Consider the following 21,184-nt stretch of genomic DNA (forward strand, 5'->3'; position numbering starts at 1 on the left):
CTCTACTGGGCATTCTTTTAAAAATTCTACATTCATTTATTCAACAAATATTTAGCAAGTTTCTACTCTGCATAGAGTAATGTGTTTTTCTGTTGGCCAGGAACTTTCCATTTACATCCAATGTTCTGGTATAAATATTAATAGCACTTTTTCACTTTCAAGGTGTCCTGGTTTGAATGATAAATTATATAGTCACTCTGATCAAGCACCAACTGCCACAGGTTATACACCCTGTGCTGTTTAGACCAGAGTGTGGGTCCATATCATCCTTATGAAGCCTGTATCTTTTGGGAAAAGATTCTTAGGTCCATCTCAAGTTGGGTTGCATGACATGGCCTCAAAAGAAAATTTCAAGTCAATTTTCCATGCTGTTTCTACAGATAAACGTGGTGTTCTACTTCCAAGTTCTGTGGATTTTGAGAAGCAAACTTTCCTCCCTCAATAAAGAAGTTTCCACTATTCAGGACACCAGGTAAGAAGGTAACAGAATCAGTGGTATCCAGATTTTCCTGGAGGAGAACCCTGCCGGGGAGAGAAAAAAACCCATTCAAAAATGTGATGTAAAATTTCCTGGTACTAGGTAAAGAGTACATGAGGGACAACTTATGAATAAGGAAAAACTATAACTTTCAGGTGATTTCATGAACTCTCCCATCCCTTTATTCAATAAATATTCATTGGGTGCCTCATTTGTGTAGCTCACTCTTCATATAAAATTAACTCCAAAACTGTCAACTTTATCCTTTTGTCCCCAAGAGTCCACCCACCTTTGGATTGCATTCTCCTTGGGTGTAGAAACTCAATTCTCATTGGTGCTGACCTAGATTATTAAAAATACTGATGACAATCACTAATATTAACTAGGAACTTGATAGATGCTGGGCATTTACCAAGATTAGTTCATTGAATGCTCATGACGCTCACCTCTCTGGTGGGCACTACTAAAATCCCCATTGATAAGAGGAACAAACTGCTCACCTTACCCAAGAGGAGGTAAGAACCTTGCATTGATGAGTCATGTGGACAAAACTTCAAGGAATTTCTTTCCAAGCTCCGACCCTGCCTTTGATCCCATGTACTTCTCAGACCAACCTAACATCTCAGCCTCAGTTTCTTTGATCCTGGAGGGTCTGAGTGTCACCCTTCTTCGTGTTTCTCCATACCTCTACACACACACACACGCACGCACACACATTCACACATACGCACACACACTCACACACATCAACTTGCCTAGCCGTGGCCATCAACAAACCCATTCTAGGCATAATCTTTTGTTTGAAGAAAGAAATGTAACACTGTGTTATGTTCTGAAGTCATGATAGCTTCATCATCCACATTTCTCAATACACATTTCTAGAATGCACTTTCCACACATCTTCTAATAAGTCCAGGTACGAGACTTTGCAGGGAAGTCATTTCCAAGAGTGGAAGAAAGGGTTATTCTCAGAGGCAAAAATTGGAAACAGGGGTTCTGCCTCATCTTTAAGCTCCATACCTTTGTGGAAGCCACTTAACCACCCGCGGTTGTTATGAAGTTTAAAGAAGGTGATGCACACAGAGCAGTGAGCATAGTGTGTCCCTGATAGATGGTGGTAATTATTACCCTTTCCTTTTCAGAGTCATGACATTTAAAGCCATTGCTCAGCTGTTTATCCTGGGCTGTTCTTGGGGCCTTGGTTTTTTAATGGTTGATGAAGTTGGGAAGACAATCGGATTAGTCATTGCCTACATGTTTACCATCATCAATGTCCTGCAGGGGTTTTTGCTCTTTGTGGTACACTGTCTGCTTAATCGCCAGGTAAAGCGAATTACCTTGTCTCTGAGCCTTATTAAATGGTTGTTCATTTCTTGTCCTTCTCTGACCTTTTATATTTTGAGGTTGCCTTGATTCTCAAGGAAGACGGTTTAGGTGCTGCTTGGGTTTGCCATGTGCTCTGGATTTCATTTAGCCTCCTAACATTGATCATTTGAGCATATCTCTTAAGAATATGCATTCATTTGCTCAGGAGGTCATAACAAAATAACAGAGGCCATGTGGCTTAGACAACAGGAATTTACCTTCTTACAATTCTGGAGGCTGGAATTCTCAGATCAGGGTGCCACTAGGGTCAGGTTCTGGTGAGAGCCATCTTCTTGGCTTGCATACAGCTGCTTTCTTGCTATGTTTTCACTTGGACGAGAGATGGAGAGAGAGCTTTCATGCTTGTTTTTATAAGGACACTAAATCTATTGGATCAGGGCTGTACCCTTATGACCTGGTTTAACCTTAATTACTTCCATAAAGGCCACATCTCCAAATACGGTCACATTGTTGGGCTAGAGCTTTAACATAAGAATTTGGGGGGTAGGGGGAAGGACACAAACCAGTTCATAGTAGAGCATGTTATCAGTCAGGACAAGGTAGATTATAGTGCAAAAACAAATAACTCCCCTCCCCTAATTCAGTGGCTTAACAACAATGGGTAAGATTTATTTCTTGCTCATGCTACATAGCCACATGAGCTACACGGTCTTCATTTGAGGATGTAGAACATCAGTGTTTCCATGGCAAAGGGAAAGGTGTAGTGTAGCTTAGCTCTCTCTCATTGGCCAAAGCAAGTCACATGGCCAAACCTGAATTCACCAGAGAGAGGATGAATAATTCTCCTGGAGTCAGGTGCACTACAAGGAGAGTACTAGAATATTTGGCAAAATCTACCATAAACTCAGAGAGACTTCAGCTTTAATCCCAGTTTTTCCACTGAGTGGGCTGCTTTGTGACATTGTGCAGGCTGCTTCCCTCTCTGAACCTTGATTTTCTCATCCAAAAATGTGGCAGTACCTCCTCACAGGGTTGATAATGAAATGAGATAATTCAATATCAGTCTCCTAGCACAGTCCTTGGCATACACCAAGTAGTTAGTGAAGAGCATTATTATAATTTTACCCTTTACAGAAGATTGGGAATGGCTTTCCTGGCTTTTTTCCTTTGCTAGTGAGTGAAACTACCAGTAATTAAGATGCAAGTGACAAAAAGACATTTTAGCACTTCATTAATTCCCCTTTCATCTGTTAATGCCTTCTTAATGCTTGTACTTCTTACACACAGAAGAAGTAAAATACAACTTAAGTGCTTTGGTAAATTAATGTTGAGTATGAAATATCCAGATGACTTTTTTATAACCCTTTGAGTAGGTTAAAGGAAGTTGTGGAGTCACAATGGATGGCTTAGAATCAAGGCTCTGGAGTAGGAATGACAAGATTTTGAAAGCTGGTTATGTGACCTTAGGCAAGTCAACATACCTCCAAGAGCCTCAGTTTCTTCATCTTTAATGGGGGGTGGGTACAAGAAATACCTTACTGATTGGATTTATGTAGGGGTTAAGTGATATATTGTATATAAGTGCATTAAACATAGTTTCAATACATGGTGACCTTCATCATCATAATCACCACCATTGTTACCTTTATTGTCATCATTATTGTCACCATCATCACCATTTAATCATCACCATTGTCATCATCTGCACCATGATCACCACCACCACCCTTACCTCTGCTACAATCATTACTGTCATCACCATCACCGCCATCATGACCATATTTACTTTCATTATTATTATTTGTAAATATATCTTTATTGATTTCAGAGAGAGGAAAGGAGAGGGAGAGAGATAGAAACATCAATGATGAGAGAGTCATTGATCGAGCCCACAACCCAGGCATGTGCCCTGACCGGGAATCGAACCCCAATCGCCTGGATCCTAGGTCGATGCTCAACTGCTGAGCCACGCCCGGCCAGGCTACTTTCATTATTACTACCATCGTCCTCATAATCACCATCTTCATCACCGCCTTCATTATTGTCATCATTACCTTCCTCCTCATCATTGCCATCATCACAGCCATCATCACCTTTATCACCATCACCATCATGACTTTCATTATCATGACAGTCATATATAGAGTCCTTATGGTGCTTGATATTTAGTAAACACCTTTTCTACAACTGAGGAAGTAAAATTTAAATAAAAAAATCAATATGACCATGGCCAAGATTACACAGAAAACCAATGAAAGAGCTGTAGAGAGCAGGGCTTGGCATTTATATCTTTAGTCTCCTATTTTAGGGCCCTTTCTTCTGAACCAAGCTCTGGATATAACACAAGCCTCTATATTCCCCAAACTTCCAGGTGCGAATGGAATACAAGAAATGGTTTAGTGGGATGCAGAAAGGGGTTGAAACCGAACACACTGAGGTCTCTCCCTCTTCTATCCACACCAGAATGGTAAGACCAGCTTCTCTGCAGCGCTGTGTACTTGTCTGAACCCAACATCTTGTGCTACCATGAACATCCTGGTTCCTTGATCTGAAAGAAAATATAAATTGCATTAGGTTCTTGTATTATGAAGCTGAAGTTTCTGGTTTTGAAGACTCAAACCAGAAAAGCTATTCTTCCTTTCTCTCTCTTCCCTCCCTCCCTTCATTCCCTTTCCAATTCTCTACATAGAAGCCAGAGTAGCAGTGAAATATGCAAATCAGATGATTTTACTCCCCTACTTAAAACTCTGGCTTTTCATCACATTTAGAATCAAATTGAACCTCCTATCCTCACTTAAAATGGGCCCAACACCTCTACTCAGCTGTGTTGGCTCCTTTTCAGTTCCCTGAACTTCCCAGGCTCATCCCTGCCTCAGGGCTTTTGTACCAGCTGTTTCCTCCCACCCTTTCCTCTCATCCTGCCAGGTTGTCTCATTAATGTTCACACTCCAGCTGAAATGTCACCTCCTCAGAGAAGTTTTCCCTAACCACTCATTCTATGATAGTCTCTCTCTCTGTCACTACATTCTACTTTAATTCTCTGCATAACTATCTCATTATATATGGTATTTATTTTAAAGACATCAAAGTGTTTGCTTTTGGTCAGTCTTCACCCTCTCTAAATTTCATGGTTTGGGCTACTATTGTTTTCTTTTTGCCTGGAGCAATGCCTGGCTCTTGGGCTTCATTTGTTGACTGTCTAAATTTCCCTTTTTAAGATGAGGAAACAAACTGGGAAAGCTCAGATGGTTTACTTAGAGCTACTCAGCCAGTTAGAGAAGTTCTAACACAGGTCTGGTTTCCTGCAAAAGTTGACAACTTTCCTTGGTTGTCACCAGAATTGTTGTTACTTCTGATGAACAACTGTTGGGACCAGATGTTTTTAGAACACGCAGTTTCACATCAAGGATAATTCTGCTATGCGGCTACTGACTGTTGTAACAATACCCTATTTTCACAATATATGCCGCTGGTCACCCTTTGGCTGAACTCATCAATGGTCAAAGGATATGTCAGTCTGAACTGTGTAAATGAACTGTCTCAACACACATGGTCACCAAAAACATGTCACATTGGAATCCACAGCATAGATCCTGGGGCTCGCCAGATCTGAATTTAAATCTTGATTCTTTCAGGTTCTGACTGGTAGACACTGGGCAAGTAGCTCAACCTCTCTGAGCCTCAACATTGAAATGTCTGATTGGTTCAGGACAAAAACAATGTACACAAAAGCACTTTATGCTAAACCATGTCAACATTACTTTTTATTAACTCTAAATGATCAAGAGTCAACTATATATAAGAGCTCGACAATGATTATAATCCCTTATCTTTGAACAACCCTTTACATTCCAAAAAGCACACATTCAACCTTAAAATCTTCATTAATCATCTGTAGCTTTTAAGTCATTCATCACTGTTGTGTTAAAACGGAGCCAAAGCACCTGGGTTCAAACCACAACTGTTCTACTTCCAGGCTCTGTGACCTTACACAAGCCACTTAATGTCTCTGTGCCTCAGTTTCTTCATCTGTAAAATGGAAATAATAGTATCTATCTTATAAAAATTAAATGAGGTCATATGTGTTAAGTGCTTAGAATGCTACCCGGCACACAGCAAACACTTCAAAGGTTTGTGAAAAGATGAAATAAATAAAAAGGCCATCTACGCTGGTGCGTGTGCAGGAAGCTGTGGAGTCAGATAGCAGGGCCTCTTTATTCAGCTTTGGACCTTCGAGGTGCTAGCTTGCCAGCCCCAGGCGTGCTAGACTTTTAGTTAATTTCTGAGGAGTTAATATCTTTTCAGCTGTTTATCCATATTATCTGCCCCAGTAGGGAGAACCAAGAAAGTCACCAGAATTCATTCACGGAAGAGACACTGCGTCTGACCAACCATGGCCTAGGGCTCGACTTGCAACTGATTTTTGGCAAAGAACAGAAGACTGAGCCGCTTTTGGATGGGACCCTGCTGTGGTCACATATGGATTGGACAAATGCCATCGCCTGTATCTTTCCTACGAAAATGAGCCTTGTCTCCTCCTGTTTTGGCTTCTGTCACCGCAGACAGAAAGGGGCACGTGGGAGAATTCTTAGACTGGGATCCAGAATGTATGTCACGTGCAATTAAGTGCTCAACGGATCCTTTTTAATGACGAGGGAAATGAGTGGATTTTCTTCTTCCAGCTGTTGCCACCTTGCCCGAGACTAATTGGCTGGCACCTGGGTTCAGCTCACACTCACTCTCTGGTTTCTCTGTTGCTTTACATGCTTCCAAAGATCTTACATTGCTCAACATCTGCAAAATTCAATATGTAATTCCCATATGAATAAATATTAAAAAGTGGATTGCATTCTAGGAGTGCAGAAACACCCCCTCCCCCCATCCCCGTTTAGCTCTGCATTGTCACTGGGAAGGTGACGGGGACTTTCCGGTTTTCTTTCCCTGATGACTGTTTTGAATCCATCCTGGTTAAAGAAAATCTTGTTTTCTTAGTGCTATCTTGAGCATGTTCTGAAACAGCATGCTGTATCTCAGTGGTGGTTTGGCCTTATTTTTACCCTTTCTAATTTGTTTTCCAAGGTTATTGAATTTTAGGTGTATTTTTCAGTACTAGAATTAGTAAGTGGATGAATGACTTTGTTACCCAACATTTTAAAAATAATTTTAAATTATAACAGTAAATGTTAAAATAGCCAAGAGTCACCATAATCCATTTGAAGAGCTTTTGTGTGTGGGTTTTAGGTCGCGGACAAAGGATTGTGACCCTTTTCTGCTCAGCCAGCTCAATGTCTCCTCCACGTGGCAGTGATGTAATCAGAGGTTATAATTCACTCCACCTGCTGGCTTTGAAATTGTGTGATTCCCCTTGAAAAGTTGAAATTTAGGGAGGCTCACGTGGTTTTTAAAAAATGTTTTTATTGATTTTAGAGAGAGGGGAAAGGAGAGAGAGAAAGAAACAATGACTGGCTGCCTCCTGCATGCCCCCTGAGGACTGAGGCAGAAACTGGGGCATGTGCCCTGAGCAGGAATTGAACCGATGACTTTTCGGTGCATGGGGCGATGCTCTACCAACTGAGCCACACCAGCCAGGGCTCACGTGTTTTTTTATGTCATGCAACTTCAAATTTACATGAATAAAACTAGCATAAAATACACCTTTTTCAGGAGGATACTTTGGCACTAACCAAATTAACTATGTGCATAATCCGTTCATTAAAAAATTCCATTGCTCTGAATTTATCCCAGGGATATCGTGATAAGTATGATTTATAAATACAGGGTGACCTGACATATAAATTCAGGGTGATGTGATGTAATCTGTCACCCTGGCTTATTGGCTGTGATGGGTTAGATGGAAGAAAAGGAGCATTTTGTACGCAAGCATGAGACTATAAACCTGTACATACATTTACAAGTTCACTAGGCTGCCACACCCAAAGAGAAGACAAGCCAGCAGGGCTTATTCTTGCCAGCCACCAAACTCTGGAAAACAACATTAGTGTCCCTGAGTCTCTCCGGAGTGTGCTGGACCATTGCATGGATGCCACGGGGTCTCTGGACACCCTTCACCACTGAGGAGAAAGACCATCCATGAGCAAAGGTTTGCTTTGATGCAACATTTGGCAGTAAACAGTAGCTACAGGCCAAGAAAGACTAACCACATGCTGGGGTTAAGGCAGCCCAGGGCTTTTGTTAGCTCTCATTGCCACTGAACGGATCAGTTTCTGATTGTTTCTTAACTTGTTGAATAAGAATAAATCTGTGTGTGGCAAGCAACAAGTGGCAGAGTTTTCGTAATTGCCTCTTCAGATTGGCAATTTTGAACGGGTTCTTGGCTGTCAGCCGTCCCCAAATCTCCCATGTAAAATAACTGCTGTTTGGTTTGAACAAGTCAGATGCAATCACAGTAGTTCACCAGCATGGTGATACCCCAGTTTCCATTCTACTGTTTCTATTTCATTATCATCATGGAAACAAGGTGTCGATCCATCAGGACCGTTTCACTAATTGATGATATATCCATAGAATGTAATAAGTAATATGCAGTTAAGTTTTTAAAATGAGGCATATTTTCATGTCCTCTTATAAAAAGACCTCCAAAATGTATGGGTCATATGAAAAAACCATGTGCGGTTCAGTGAGTATAGTATAATATATGACAAATAACACACTCTGCTAGTGGATGAACCTGGATGCGCACACTCCCTATTTTTTTTAAATCAGAAACTCAGACGGGAACCATTCTCTCGGGCTCTTTAGGGGATGGGGTGAGACAATGTGCTCTGAGGCCTGGGTCCCCTGGGCGCAGCCAGGAGAGAGTAGTCCCAGGCCAGGGCCCTGGCCAACATGCGGTCTCTTTCTCTGAGGCTCCCCCTGCTTCCCAAATCCAGCTGTGCTTCTGAGGCTCTGATCCTCACCTCCACCACCTCCTCCCCACCTCCCTACTCAAGCGGAGAAACACATGCGGCCTTCCCAGCCCCTCCCTGCCCAGGGAGATCCTTCCAGGCCAGCACTTCTTGTCCACAGTTTTTGGCTCCATAGGAGGCCCTGAAGCAGCCCTCACTGTCCCTCTCTCAGGAATGACTCCTGGCTAGGTGGTGCACGTGGCTTGATCTGGCTGTGGGCGGCAGCAGATAATTACAAGGAGAGAATAATTGCTTCTGGCAGTGCCAGCAGCCCACTTTGGTGGATGAGACAGAGAAGGGTCAGATGCTGAGGCAGGCCTCCCAAGGCAGGTCACAGCAGGGGACAGGGACCAAGGTTGTCAGGAAGGGCCACCAAAGCAGGGCCTCCCACACCTCAAGGTCCTAGCAGGGGTCCTGAGTGACAGGAGCCTCGTTCCTAGACCCTCCAGAAGACACGGCTCACGGGCGCTCATTACTGCCAGGTGAGTGTGCGCATCCAGGTTCCCCACTTGGCCTTTATTGACCTCTAAGCGGTGAGGTTCTCTTAGTGATGGAGTGGTGGATGGAGTTCCAGCTCCCTGTCAGGGCTCCAGTGACACCTCAGTGGTAGGAACAGTACTGAGACAGGCTGAGCCTCTCTTAAACGAATGGGAATACTGGTCACTTTTTTTTTTTTACCCTCTCCTAGATAAGTTTAAAGCTTCTTTTTAGGCACTCCCAAAAGAGCTCCACTCTGAGCATGCACTAGTTGACACCTGCTGGGGAAAGCAAAGTGTTCCTGGAAAGCAGAGCTCCCCTCAGCGCATGCATGCGCGGTAGATGCGTCCTGGGGCGGAACCTGGAAAGCAAAAAACAAAACCAAACCACCTGGGAACCTCAAAAGCAAAGAGCTCAGCCTGTGAGGGGTCAGGATACTAGCTAGCTCCCAGTGGGAACCTATTAAGCAAAGAAGTCTAGCCGGGCCCCATCTAGCCCTGCCTTGTAGCGTTGCAGTGGTGGGGGTCATGCTTCTGAACAGTGAGAGCAGCAGCAGGGCCTCAGGTCTTGGGGCCATGGGCTTTCTGCAGTGAGCTCAAATGGGGCAACGTGACCACTGTCCATTGTCCTGTTGGCCGGAGGCTTTGGGACTCCTTGAACTGAACTATGGACCTGGAGCTGATGGGGAATCTTGGAGCTGTGCATCCCACTCTTATGGGGAGTGAGCCCAGCAGGTATAGCCTGCTGGATATCTCCTTCCCAGAAGGGATGTGACCTGGGGGTGTTGGGGAGACCCAGCCAGTCTGAGGGACAGGTGATATCCCCTGTCTCTACCCTGTCACGATGGGGAACTGCTCAGCATGGTAGCAGAGCCTGTGCCCCTGTGCCAGTGAAACAGGATGGGCACCATGGGGAGGAGGTGCTGTGCTGAGTCCTTTCCTCTGGCTGCCAGGACAGTGCCAGCAAGCTTGGGGACGTGTATTACTTTGACTGTACTTGGAGATGTTGCTGCTCTGCTTTGGCAAGGTACTTGGGCCCCTGCCAGACCCGGGGTGGCGGGCCCTCCAATGTGGGAGCCAGGGAGATGGGGCCAGCACCTATGAGATGATGTTTCACCAAGTGGCCACCTTTGGGACCAGGCCTAGAAAGAAATCTTACCATGGAGGGTTGGGGTAGGGAGGCAAGCTGGCTATGGCTGCCTGTCCCAGGGACCACTCGGCTAGCTGGGTGGGGGCCCCTGCTGGGTGAACACAGGCTCCCTGCCTTTGGTGGGGGCAGCCCCACCAGGGCCCAGTCTTGGGACCTGATCTGTGAGGCTCTGCTGCTGAAGGGTATTAAGCACCAGCCTCTGATCTCAGCCAGGTCCCTGGGACCTGGTCTTGCCTTGACCCTTGCCCACATCTAGCCAGTGAAGGGAAAACAAGGCAGCCATGAGCCAACCTCCCCAAACCCATAGGGAAAGGAGGTATTAGCCCCTCTCCCTGAGGCATAAAGTGAGGCTCGGATATGGGTGAAGATGTGTGTGTGTGGGGGAAGGGGGTTCACAGAGGCCTCCACCCTGGGCCTCTGTGTTCCCAGGCCATCGTGGAGGAGCAGATGGTCTTGCAGCTGGTGGCCAATGTCCTCATCAGCCCGTACGGCATGACGGCTGTGCGGGCTCGGGCTAGCTGCTTCGTGGGAGCAGGGCTCAGGGCTGTGACCATGAGGCGAGCCCCCCGACCCTGCTCCCACCTGGTCCCCACACAGGAAGCCTCCCACTGGCTTTGTCCTGCTGTACTTTAATGAGGCCTGGTGGTGGGGGGCGGGGGGCGTTGGATGGCATGGAGGAGTCCCAGGTGGGAGGGGCTGGGCAAGTTGTGGTCCCAGAGAGGGTGGAGCACAAGGTCCATGCAGCCGCTGGCCTGGATGCTGGTGGCTTCGTGGAGTTGTGGCTGTGGCCTGTGGTGAGCACTGCCAGCTCCCATGGGAGGCTCCTTGTTGCTCAGGACACAGGGTCACTCTTTTGTCTTTTTCATCTTCCTACCTGATGGAAAAGGGTGGGTTAGTGACAGGGTCCCAAACCTAGTGCCCTCCCCCGTCTGTCCTCACCCTGCTGGAGGGGGTGAGTGTGGTCACCGAGTGCCTGCTGTGTACTTGGTCTTTACATGCATTTGTTAGAGTAGGGAGCTAGGTGTTAATAAAGGGAACAAAGGGAACCAGGCGTTACTGAGCATAATAAACTAGAGAGATGAGCTGGATTGGATATGAGCCCGCTTCACTAGGAAATTGCAGCATTCATAGGCTCCCGAGGGGACCGTGGCATTGCTCTGCCAAGGGGATTAACACTCCTCCCTCCCCTGTGCAGAGAGAAAGGACCTGCTTTCCAATTTCCTGGGGTACAACCAACCATTATTCGGGCTTACCAAGGGAAAGATAAAACAATAAAGGGGGAGGTAAGTACATGCCCAGCAGAAGCCCAGATGGTGCAGGGGGAGGTGCTGCTGCTATGAGGCATTGGCAGTAGGGACTAAGATCGACAGTAAGGGGCGGACCTAGACTGGGAACAGGACCGGATTGGGAAAGGAACACAGAACTCTGGAAGACCTAGGAAACAGGTTAGGGGGAGGACCCATGAGAGGCCTGGGAAAGACTGGGAAGTTGATTGGTTAGATTGAAAGGGCACCTAGTCCTTCCAAAGCCCAAGGTAATATAATCGAAACTTGACAAAGCTCTCTCTCTCTCTCTCTCTCTTTTTTGTCTGGTGACACATGCTTGCCCCATGTGCTTGCACAGCAGCCACAGCAACCATGCAGCCACCTAGGGCCTGCAGAAGACCATGTGGGCTCCAAGCTTGGGCCTGGGCACAGCACTAACTGAAGCGCAGCCAGGAACAGAAGCTAAACTAGCCGGATGGGGACAGGGACAGAAGTGGACTAAACCAATGGCACAGAATTTCTGGACACTGGTCTTTGTTCTGGGCTTGATGTAGATAAGGCTGGACTTTCCCCACAGTGGGACAGATGGAGATGAGACATCGGGAACCTGGGATCAGTAATTTATTTCAACCCCAATAAATCTTACCACTGAACCTCATCCTCCCATGTGTGGGCCCCTGGACTCCATTTCCACCAGCAACACATTGACCCACAAGAATTATGATGCCCCTCTCACAGAGGAGGAAACTGAGGCTCAGAGATATTGAGTATTTTGCTTTTGGCTCAGGGCTGGAATTAGAACCTAAGACTGGTGACTTCTGAGCCAGGCCTCTTGTTCCCAGACAAGCTGCCCAGTAGTTCTTTGGAGCTCAGAGGTCAGTCACCAGCGAGGGGGAGCCCTATGGCCCAGAGATCTCAGCATTCTCTCCGACGTTGATTCTGGCAGGTTCTGTTGGCCAAGATCTTCTGCACGGAAGCTTATTCCCAGAATCTCTCCACCTTATCTCAGCTGAACAAGTGTGAGTAGGGTTGCGTGGGGGAAGGAGGAGAGGGGCTGATTCTAGGCGGCTGTTGGCAGTGAGCTGTTTCTGGACCCTGTCATTCTCCTAGGGCCTGCTGGCTGCTCACAAACTTCTGCCTTGAGCGAGGGCTGGGTAAGACCTCTGCTGACCTGCAGACAAGAGCTGTGCCAGAGGTGGAGGCCCTGCTGGCATCTGCCCAGGGAAGGTTCACAAAGGAAGGAGGCAGCCTCTGCCTTTGCAGCCCTGCACTGCAGTGGAAACAGAGCTGCCCTTCTTGCAGATGTCCCAGGCTGCTGCCCTAGACCACATGGGAGCTTTGCTGGGCTGCTCCGTTTGTCTGGAATGCCCTTCCTCTTCCATAGCCATGTGGCCATGTCCTAGAATGTGCAACTTGAATTCTTCTTCTGACCCGTACAGCCCTGCAGAGCCCAGCCCTGCTGCGGGGAGGTTGTGGAGAAGGACAGTTAGTTATTCTGTGTAGCTCCTGGCTCTGGATGCTGGCCAGGCACCCTCCAGGGTGCTGACTGACTATTGATGTGCTTGGGGGGTGAGGAGATGGTTTCTCCTGCAGTAGGCTCAAATCGCAGAGCAGCCTTTTATTGACCAAGTGCCTTCTCTGCATCCCTAATTCTGCATGATCTGGAGTTTTTAGGGATTAACAAGATGAGCCCTTTGTTAGCCTCTATCTACAGCCCAGAATCCCTTCCTGGGGGGCTGGGGGGTGGGGTCTGTGGCCACCCACAGGCTGACTGTTGGAAAAAATGTTCCAACAATATTTCTATGATCACAATGCAGAAAGATCACCCATGGTCTCCTTTTCCTTCCCAGGTTCTCCAGAATATCTAGATGAACAGATGAAGAAAATGTCCCCAGCAGGTTCTAGAGAGTGGAGCAAATGTCTGTGCCCTGCTGCCACCAGCCCCCAGGCCACAGCCTGTTGCTGGACAGTTCTCACATATTCCTGACAGTACAGAACATGGGGTTATTCCAAGCTGAACTATTTCTTCCTGGTTTTCACCTGGCCTGAGGGAGCCTCCTCCAGGCTTTGGCCTGTGGGCACTCCTGCCTGCCATGTCCCCAGGTTCTGAACACAGAGAGAGAATGAAATCCTGAGACCTGGGATTTGATGCTGCTAGTTTAGGACACTTCATAGTGGACACTGGGGTTTGTGCCACTGCCTGCGTGGCATGAGGCTTCGGGGGGTACCTGTTTTGGGCATGGACAGCCATTTCTACCAGACCACACATGCCCAAAGAAACAGCTGGAAAGCTGTGTGTCATTCACTTAAGGAGCAAAATGCACTTAAAACACGTAGCAGGAACCATTTAACAAAGAAGAATATAAAGTGACAGAGTGACCTGGCCGGGTGTGGCTCAGCGGTTGAACATCAACCTAGGATCCAGGAGATCATGGTTTGATTCCCGATCAGGGCACATGCCGGGGTTGCGGGCTCGATCCCCAGTCGGGGGTGTGCTGGAGGCAGCGGATCGATGACTCTCTCATCGATGTTTCTATCTCTCTCTCTCCCTCTCCTTTCCTCTTTCTGAAATCAATAAAGATATATTTTAAAAAAATAAAAAAATAAAGTGACAGTTTGTGTTTATCCTTCTAGTCATGATTTTACTCAGAACCAGCCTTTAATGGATGACAGCATGACCCTGAGAACCACCCTTTGGTGATGGCTTCCAGTCCCTTCTGTCCTCACCGAGCAAGAAGAAGGCCCTGAAAGTTGAGGGGCAGGTGCCCAGTGCAGGCCATGGGGGTTAGGAGTCCTCGCTTTGATCCCTCCCAAGTGTAGGGTGGACAACCCCACTGCTTGGTATATGACAAGCTTCCCACCTGGGCTTTTCTCTCTTGAGGTGAGGGACAAAAAGGTGTCTTTAGGTGGCGCTAACAGGCCTTTGCATTTTCCCAGGCGCCCTCTGCTGTTACTTGCTGGCTGTGCTGGCTCCCAGCTCGCTGGCTGGTTTCAAGCTTTGCTCTGGTTCCCGAGTGGTTTGGGGCTCCCCCTAAACCTTGCTGCCAGAAAAACCACCTCTTTTTCTCTGAACGAACATTCTGGCTCTGTTAACCAACAAATTTGGGTTCTCTGTCAACCAATAAATGATTGTGAGGTCTTTATAAACAGAGGGATGGGAAGAAGGAAAAGAAAGCTCAGAGGGATTGATGCAGCAAGGCCCCAGTCTCCCTGCAGAGGGAGACGGCAGGGAGAGGGCAGGGAGAGGGCAGGGAGAGGGCAGGGAGACGGCAGGGAGAGGGCAGGGAGACGGCAGGGAGAGGGCAGGGAGAGGGCAGGGAGACGGCAGGGAGATGGCAGTGTCTTGAGGTGGACAGGAGTTGGAAGGTGTCTTCGGGGCTTCCATCCCGTGACGCCCTGATACTGTCCCCACCTGTTGGCTGGGCCTCCAGAGGCCAGTCACGGGGAGAGACAGTGCTGAAGCTCAGAACGCCCTTGGATCTATTTTCCAACTTCCCTTTATACAGTTAAGAAACCAGGACCAGAGCAATGAAGGGACCGGCCCAACATCACTTGGCAAGTTAATATTGCACCGGAACTAGAGTCCAGGACTCCTGAGCTCCAGCCCAGCGTTCAGTCTGTTACGCCAGATCCATCCTGAATCCATCCTCTCATGGGCATTACCTAAAACAAAACTGAACCTGCTGGAGACAGACAGCCACACAGAACTCCTGCCGCAAAACCAGGAGGCTCGGCTTGGCGGGGCGCTTCTGTTACCTGCGGCTGGGTTCAGTGCCGGAGAAGTGGGCAGCCAGAGGGAAGGCGGTGGCTTCTTGTACAGATCGAAGTCCCGATGGCGCCGGTCCCAGCTCCACCTCTCTCGATCCAGCACAGGCTTCAGCTTGTTAGCAAACAGCGCGTTTTCCCTCCACTCCTGGATCAGGACCAATAAGTTAGGGGGAAGGTCCCTGGAGACACCCCACCCGACACCCTGCTCCTCCCTGTGGACCTCGGTCAGCTCTGAGGCGGTGTAAATGGGCAGTAGCTTGGGGTGATGGTCCCTTTCGGCGCTTCTATGAAGACCTGTCACTTGGAATCCACTGGTTGTGAGCCAGGCCTGGCGGGATTTCTTCTTGGCCTTTTTCTCTTCTTCTTCTGGATCCTGAGGCTCCACCATGGCTGAGAGGAAATTCTGTGAATATGTGAATCTTTTCCTCGGCTCCTGAAAATGAGGGCAGATGTGTGGATGGAAGGGTGGGGCAGACTTGGAGAGGGCCGGCTGAGCCTCAGGTCTCTGCGCAGGCGTCAGAAACAACTGAGGGCACAGTGACAGTTCCCAACGGTGTCAGTGGGGCATTCAGATGAACTGAACGGTGCGGCAGCCTCGGGACCTTCCTGTTACTGTCCCTTTGACAGAAGGGGCCCGCACCGTGACCGTGTACTGAAAGCCTAAGCCGAGGCTTTTCCTCCAGGGTCACAGCTGCTTTTCCCTGGCAGCAGCAACCTGCTCTCCAGAGGTGCGGAGCCTGCAGTGGTTTGCAGCTGGGAACATCTGAGCGCAGTGAGGCCCTCTCAGCTCACCCTTGCCCGTGGAGGATTCACGTGTGGTATGGGAACAGAACCCCTTTACCAGTACCCGATCCCTTGCCTCCCCCCATCCCCCCCCCCCCCCCCCCCCGCCTGGTTGGCTCCCACCCCCACACTGGAGATCTGCTGGTCAGAGAGGAAGGCATTCATGGGATTAGCCACCTGCCGTCATCCTGCCTGGAGTGTAAGCACATGACTGCTCCCCTCTCTGAGCCTCTCACTCACCTTGGCCATCTCACGATACAGCTCCTTCTTGCCAAGCTCTGTGGAATTCAGAGTCTGAATACTGTAGTTATGGACAACATCCTTGGTAGAGGCTGCACTTCTAATCACCTTCACCACGAGCTTTGGAGGCTTCTTGCTAACCTGGTAGGCTTCCTTGATGTTTTTCTGAAGAAAGAGATTCCATCCGTTACCCGCACAAAGGCCCCTCACCACCAGCTACCTGCTCGTAGTCAGCTCTGGGACACGGCTGCAGTGCAGGGATCGATTCTTGAATCCCGGAGCTGCCACTTCATCATAGAGCCCTGCCAACGGGCCACCCAGTCCAGTCCCTGCTGTCTACAGTGGAATTCAGTGGACTAGAAACTTGGCATTTGCCTAGGTCACTGGAATTGGAACACATAGCACTTGGCCACAGTTTATGGCTCAGATGGTCAGAGATGGGAGAGGCTTGAGGCTCTCACAGTATATACAGGGGAGACATGAACTAAAGCAGCAAGGACGGCCATCCTGGACCATGGCTGTGTGCGTGGGGAGTGTTACCCTCTTCTCTCCATAGCCTCAAGATGGTCTGTTGGCTTCCTTTGTGAATAAAAATAGCAAGTACCACATGATTTCACTCATAAGTGGAATCTAATGAACAAACTGAACTACCAAGTAAAATAGAGACAGACTCATAGATAGAGGGCAGGCTGACAGCTGTTGGGGGGGGCAGTTAGGGTTGGGTGTGTATGGGGGGGATTGAGAAAAAAAACACAAAGAGAGAAAAAACCTCAAAAAATAAAATAAAATTTTAAAAAATCCAATTATGATATACAAATTTCTTACAAAGATTTAAGTTACAGCCAATAATATTGTAATAACTATGCCTGGTGTCAGATGGGTACTAGACTTATCAGGGTGATCACTTCATAAGGTATATAAATGTCTAATTACTTTGTTATACATCTGAAACTAACATAATACTGTATATCAACTATAGTTGAAAAATAAAAAACTCAAAAAGTAGCAATGAGGAAAGAGATAAAAGGTAAAACAGAAGGTTTCAGAGAAAGGTGGCTGAGACCCAAAAAGGAGAAAGAGGAAGAGTTTTGCTCTGAATTGTTAAGCACCGTGCAGCATAGCTTGCCCTTCACTTGTCTTGACTTTGGAATCTTCGAGGAATTTCTGTAAGAGAGCGCAAAGTGACCAAGGGAAGGACTAACTAGATCTGTGATTCACACGCAAGAGAAAAGTCTGCCTGGGAACAAAGGCAAAGGCAGGCGAGGGTCACCGGTAAGGGACAAAAATGCAGGCCTTTGAGCAGTGTTGAGAGACTACGCTAGGGAAGCTATGTCAGCTCGGAACCTGCCATGGCCCATGCGGAGCTTCAGTCAGAATGTTCAGTATGTCGTCCAGTTTTTCTGGTTGTCTTCTGGGAGGGCTGGTCTGAATTAGTCAGTCTGCTGTTAATAAAAGTAGAAGACCCTGTTCTTTCGAGACCCTAGAGCTGGTGGATGACAGCCTGGGGAGACAGATTCTTCCTTCCATGACACTCTTTCCTTCGAGTTTTAAGTTGAGGTTCTGACCAAAAGAGTGAAACGAAGACAGTGGTCACAGTTGCCCTGCATATCCGGGATTCTCTGTCCTGAGGCTGAGCTGGCTGAGGAATACGGACTGACAGCCAAAGTAACTAGATGCCTGAGGAGCACATTCAATGTTTAAAAAGGCCACCAACTGAACCACAGAAGCCGTATTATTGGAAAGGATGGGATAAAAATTTAAGATAAATATTAATAATAATTCTTAAAAGATCTAAATGACTATATTAGCAATGGTCTGCAAAGTTTCCTTTGAGAAATCAGCTGATAGGGGTTTTTTTATAATTAAATTTATTGGGGTGACATTGGTTAAAAAGATTATATAGGTTTCAAGTGTACAATTCTGATACATCATCTGTATATTGCATTGTGTGCCCGCAACCCAAAGTCCAATCTTCTTCCGTCACCATGTATTTGACCTTTACTGCCCCCCCTCCCTTTCCATCTGATATCCACCATACTGCTGTGTCTGAGATTTTGTCTTTCTTGTTTGTTCATTTGTTGCTTTGTTTTATATCGCACATATGAGTGAGATGCAATAGTGCTTAGCGCGATATTCTCAACATCCATCCATGTTGTTGCAAATGTCAGTATTTCATCTTTTCTTACCACTGAGAAGTATTTCACTGTATATGTGCATCACCTTTTTTTTTTCTCTTTTAATTCTCACCAGAGGATATATCTTCACTGATTTTAGAGAGAGAGGAAGGGAGAGAGAGAGAAACATCGATGTGAGAGAGAAACATTGATTGGTTGCCTCCTGTACGTGTCCTGACCAGGGATCGAACCCACAACCTAGGTATGTGCCCTGACCAGGAATTGAACCCACAATCCCTTGGTGTATGACACGATGCCCCAACTAACGAACCGAGCCATCCGTCCAGGGTCATATCTTCTTTATCCAATCATCTAGCGAAGGACACTTCAGTTGTTTCCATGTCTTGGCCACATGACTAAAGCCGCAATGAACATAGGGGTGCATATATCTTTGCTAATAAATGTTTTCAAATTTCTCAGGTAGATACCCAGAAGAGGGATTTATGGATCATATGGTAGCTCTATTCTTAGTTTTTTTGAGGATCCTCCGTACTGTTTTCCATAGTGGCTCTACCAGTTTACATTCCCTCCAGCAATGAATGAGAGTTCCTTTTTCCACAACCTCTCCAACACTAAGGTGGTATCATGAGGTGGTGTCTCATGGAGTTTTGATTTGCAGTTTCCTAATAGCTGATGAAGTTGAACGTCTTTTCAAATATTTGTTGGCCATTTGTATGTCTTCTTGGGAGAAGTGTACAGGTCCCCTGCCCTTTTTAAAAAATATATCTTTATTGATTTCAGAGAGAAGAAGGGAGAGGAAGAGAGAGAGAAGCATCAAAAATGATGAATAGTCGTCATTGATCAGCTGTCTCCTGCACGCCCCCGACTGGGGATCGAGCCCGCAACCCCGGCATGTGCCCTGACCGGGAATCGAACCCCGATCGCCTGGATCCTAGGCTGACACTCAACCGCTGAGCCACGCCTGGCCCGGCCCTCTGCTCATTTTTTAATTGAGTTGTTTGTTTGGTGTTGAGTTGTATGAGTTCTTTCTATATTTTGGATATTAATTCCTTGTTAGAGCTGTTGTTTACAAATATCTCCTATTTGATTGGTTGCCTTTTGTTTTGTTGGCGGTTTCTTTTGCCATGCAGAAACTTTTGTTTGATACAGTCCTAGTCATTCATTTTTGCCTTCACATCCCTTGCCTTTGGGGTCAAATTCATAAAATCCTCTCTAAGACCAAGGTCCATAAGTTTAGTACCTAACCTGACAAAGAAAATAGACAAGTGCAGGAAAGGTTTTCTGTATAAAGAATCATTCATCTGCAAAAAGTGACACTTTTACTTCTTCCTGCCTGGTTTGGATGCTTTTTCTTCCTGTTGCTGATGGCTCTGGCTAGGACTTCCAGAACCATGTTGAACAAGAGTGGTGAGAGTGGGCATCCTTGTCTTGTTCCGGACCTTAAAGGGAAAGCTTTCAGTTTCTCACCATTGAGCATGATATTAGCTGAGGGTTTGTCCTACGTGGCCTTTATTATGTTGAGGTACTTTCCTTCTATAGCCATTTTATTGAGTTTTTAAATTATAAATGGGTGTTGTATCTATTAAATGCTTTTTCTGTATTTATTGATATGATCACATGATTTTTGCCCTTCCTTTTGTTAATGTGGTGTATCACACTGACCAATCTGCATACGTCAAACCATTCTTGTGGCCCTGTAATGATCGGCTGACAGTCTTACGGGTGTCCCTTTGTAGGTGACTCTCTTTCTCTTGCTGCTTTCAACATTCTCTCTCTGTCTTTGAGTTTCCATTTAAAATATGATGTGTCTTGGTTTGGGATTTTCTAAACTTCCTGCACGTGTTTGTCTATTTTCTTTGTCAGGTTATGGAAGTATTCAGTCATGATTCCTTCAAATCGGTTCTCATTTCCTTGCTTTCTCTTTCCCCCTTCTTGTGCCCCTACAATGCAAATGTTGTTATGCTTGATGTTATCTCAGTGGTCCCTTCAACTATTCTTATTTTTAAAAATTCTGTTTTCTTTTTGCTGTTCTGATTGGGTGTTTTATGCTATCTTGTCTTCCAAATCACTGACTCAAACTTCTGCTTTAGCTTATCTATATTTAAAGACATTTTTTTTTTAATCCTCACCTGAGGATATTTTTTCCATTGCTTTTCAGAGAGAGTAGAGTGAGAGAGAGGGAGGGACGGAGAAACATCGATGTGAGAGAGACACATCAATTGATTGTCTTCTGCTTTAGTGCTGACTGGGACCAGGGATTGAGCCTGCAACTGAGGTATGTGCCCTTGGCCAGAATCAAACCCAGGACCCTTCAATCTGCAGGTGGACCCTCTAACCACTGAGCTAAACCGGGAGGGCTATTTAAAGACATTTTAAAGTAGAAATATCTGAGACAATAGAAACATAATTTTCTAAAATTCTGGAACAGTATTTCCAAGTGATGTCAACAAAATTAAGGAGAAATGGGGTTAGTAAATAAATTGTACAAACATATTATAAAACTCCGTACAGCCATATTATTTAAAAAATTTTAGAACCCCTTGTTTCATGGTATTAACAAAATTACATAACCCATAAATGAATATGATATATTCATGTACTTATGTGTGTGTACATATGTAACTACATTGAGAATGTGGGATACAGGGGTAAGGGAAG

At 46.5% G+C, this 21,184-nt stretch overlaps 2 protein-coding genes across 2 annotated transcripts in view; one reads left to right on the plus strand and one right to left on the minus strand.

Annotated features, from left to right (window-relative positions):
* LOC107525718 (putative adhesion G protein-coupled receptor E4P) overlaps positions 1-12,627 on the plus strand; it is a 31,611-nt gene extending 18,984 nt beyond the window's left edge. Inside the window, exons 13-18 of the mRNA XM_087816158.1 lie at positions 381-472; positions 1,621-1,801; positions 4,176-4,271; positions 6,139-6,207; positions 10,765-10,836; positions 12,547-12,627. Of these exons, the coding sequence (XP_087672284.1) occupies positions 381-472; positions 1,621-1,801; positions 4,176-4,271; positions 6,139-6,207; positions 10,765-10,836; positions 12,547-12,627 (591 nt within the window). The remainder of the gene's footprint in view (positions 1-380; positions 473-1,620; positions 1,802-4,175; positions 4,272-6,138; positions 6,208-10,764; positions 10,837-12,546) is intronic.
* Positions 12,628-13,759: 1,132 nt separating this feature from the next.
* Positions 13,760-21,184, minus strand: part of CFAP92 (cilia and flagella associated protein 92 (putative)) — a 29,659-nt gene continuing 22,234 nt past the window's right edge. The window contains exons 10-13 of the mRNA XM_087816159.1: positions 16,392-16,556; positions 15,589-15,801; positions 15,357-15,513; positions 13,760-13,800 (exon numbers count right to left, since the gene is read on the minus strand). Of these exons, the coding sequence (XP_087672285.1) occupies positions 13,760-13,800; positions 15,357-15,513; positions 15,589-15,801; positions 16,392-16,556 (576 nt within the window). The remainder of the gene's footprint in view (positions 13,801-15,356; positions 15,514-15,588; positions 15,802-16,391; positions 16,557-21,184) is intronic.

This window comes from Miniopterus natalensis, chromosome 4 (assembly GCF_054644295.1).
Source record: "Miniopterus natalensis isolate mMinNat1 chromosome 4, mMinNat1.hap1, whole genome shotgun sequence".
Lineage (NCBI taxonomy): Eukaryota > Metazoa > Chordata > Mammalia > Chiroptera > Miniopteridae > Miniopterus > Miniopterus natalensis.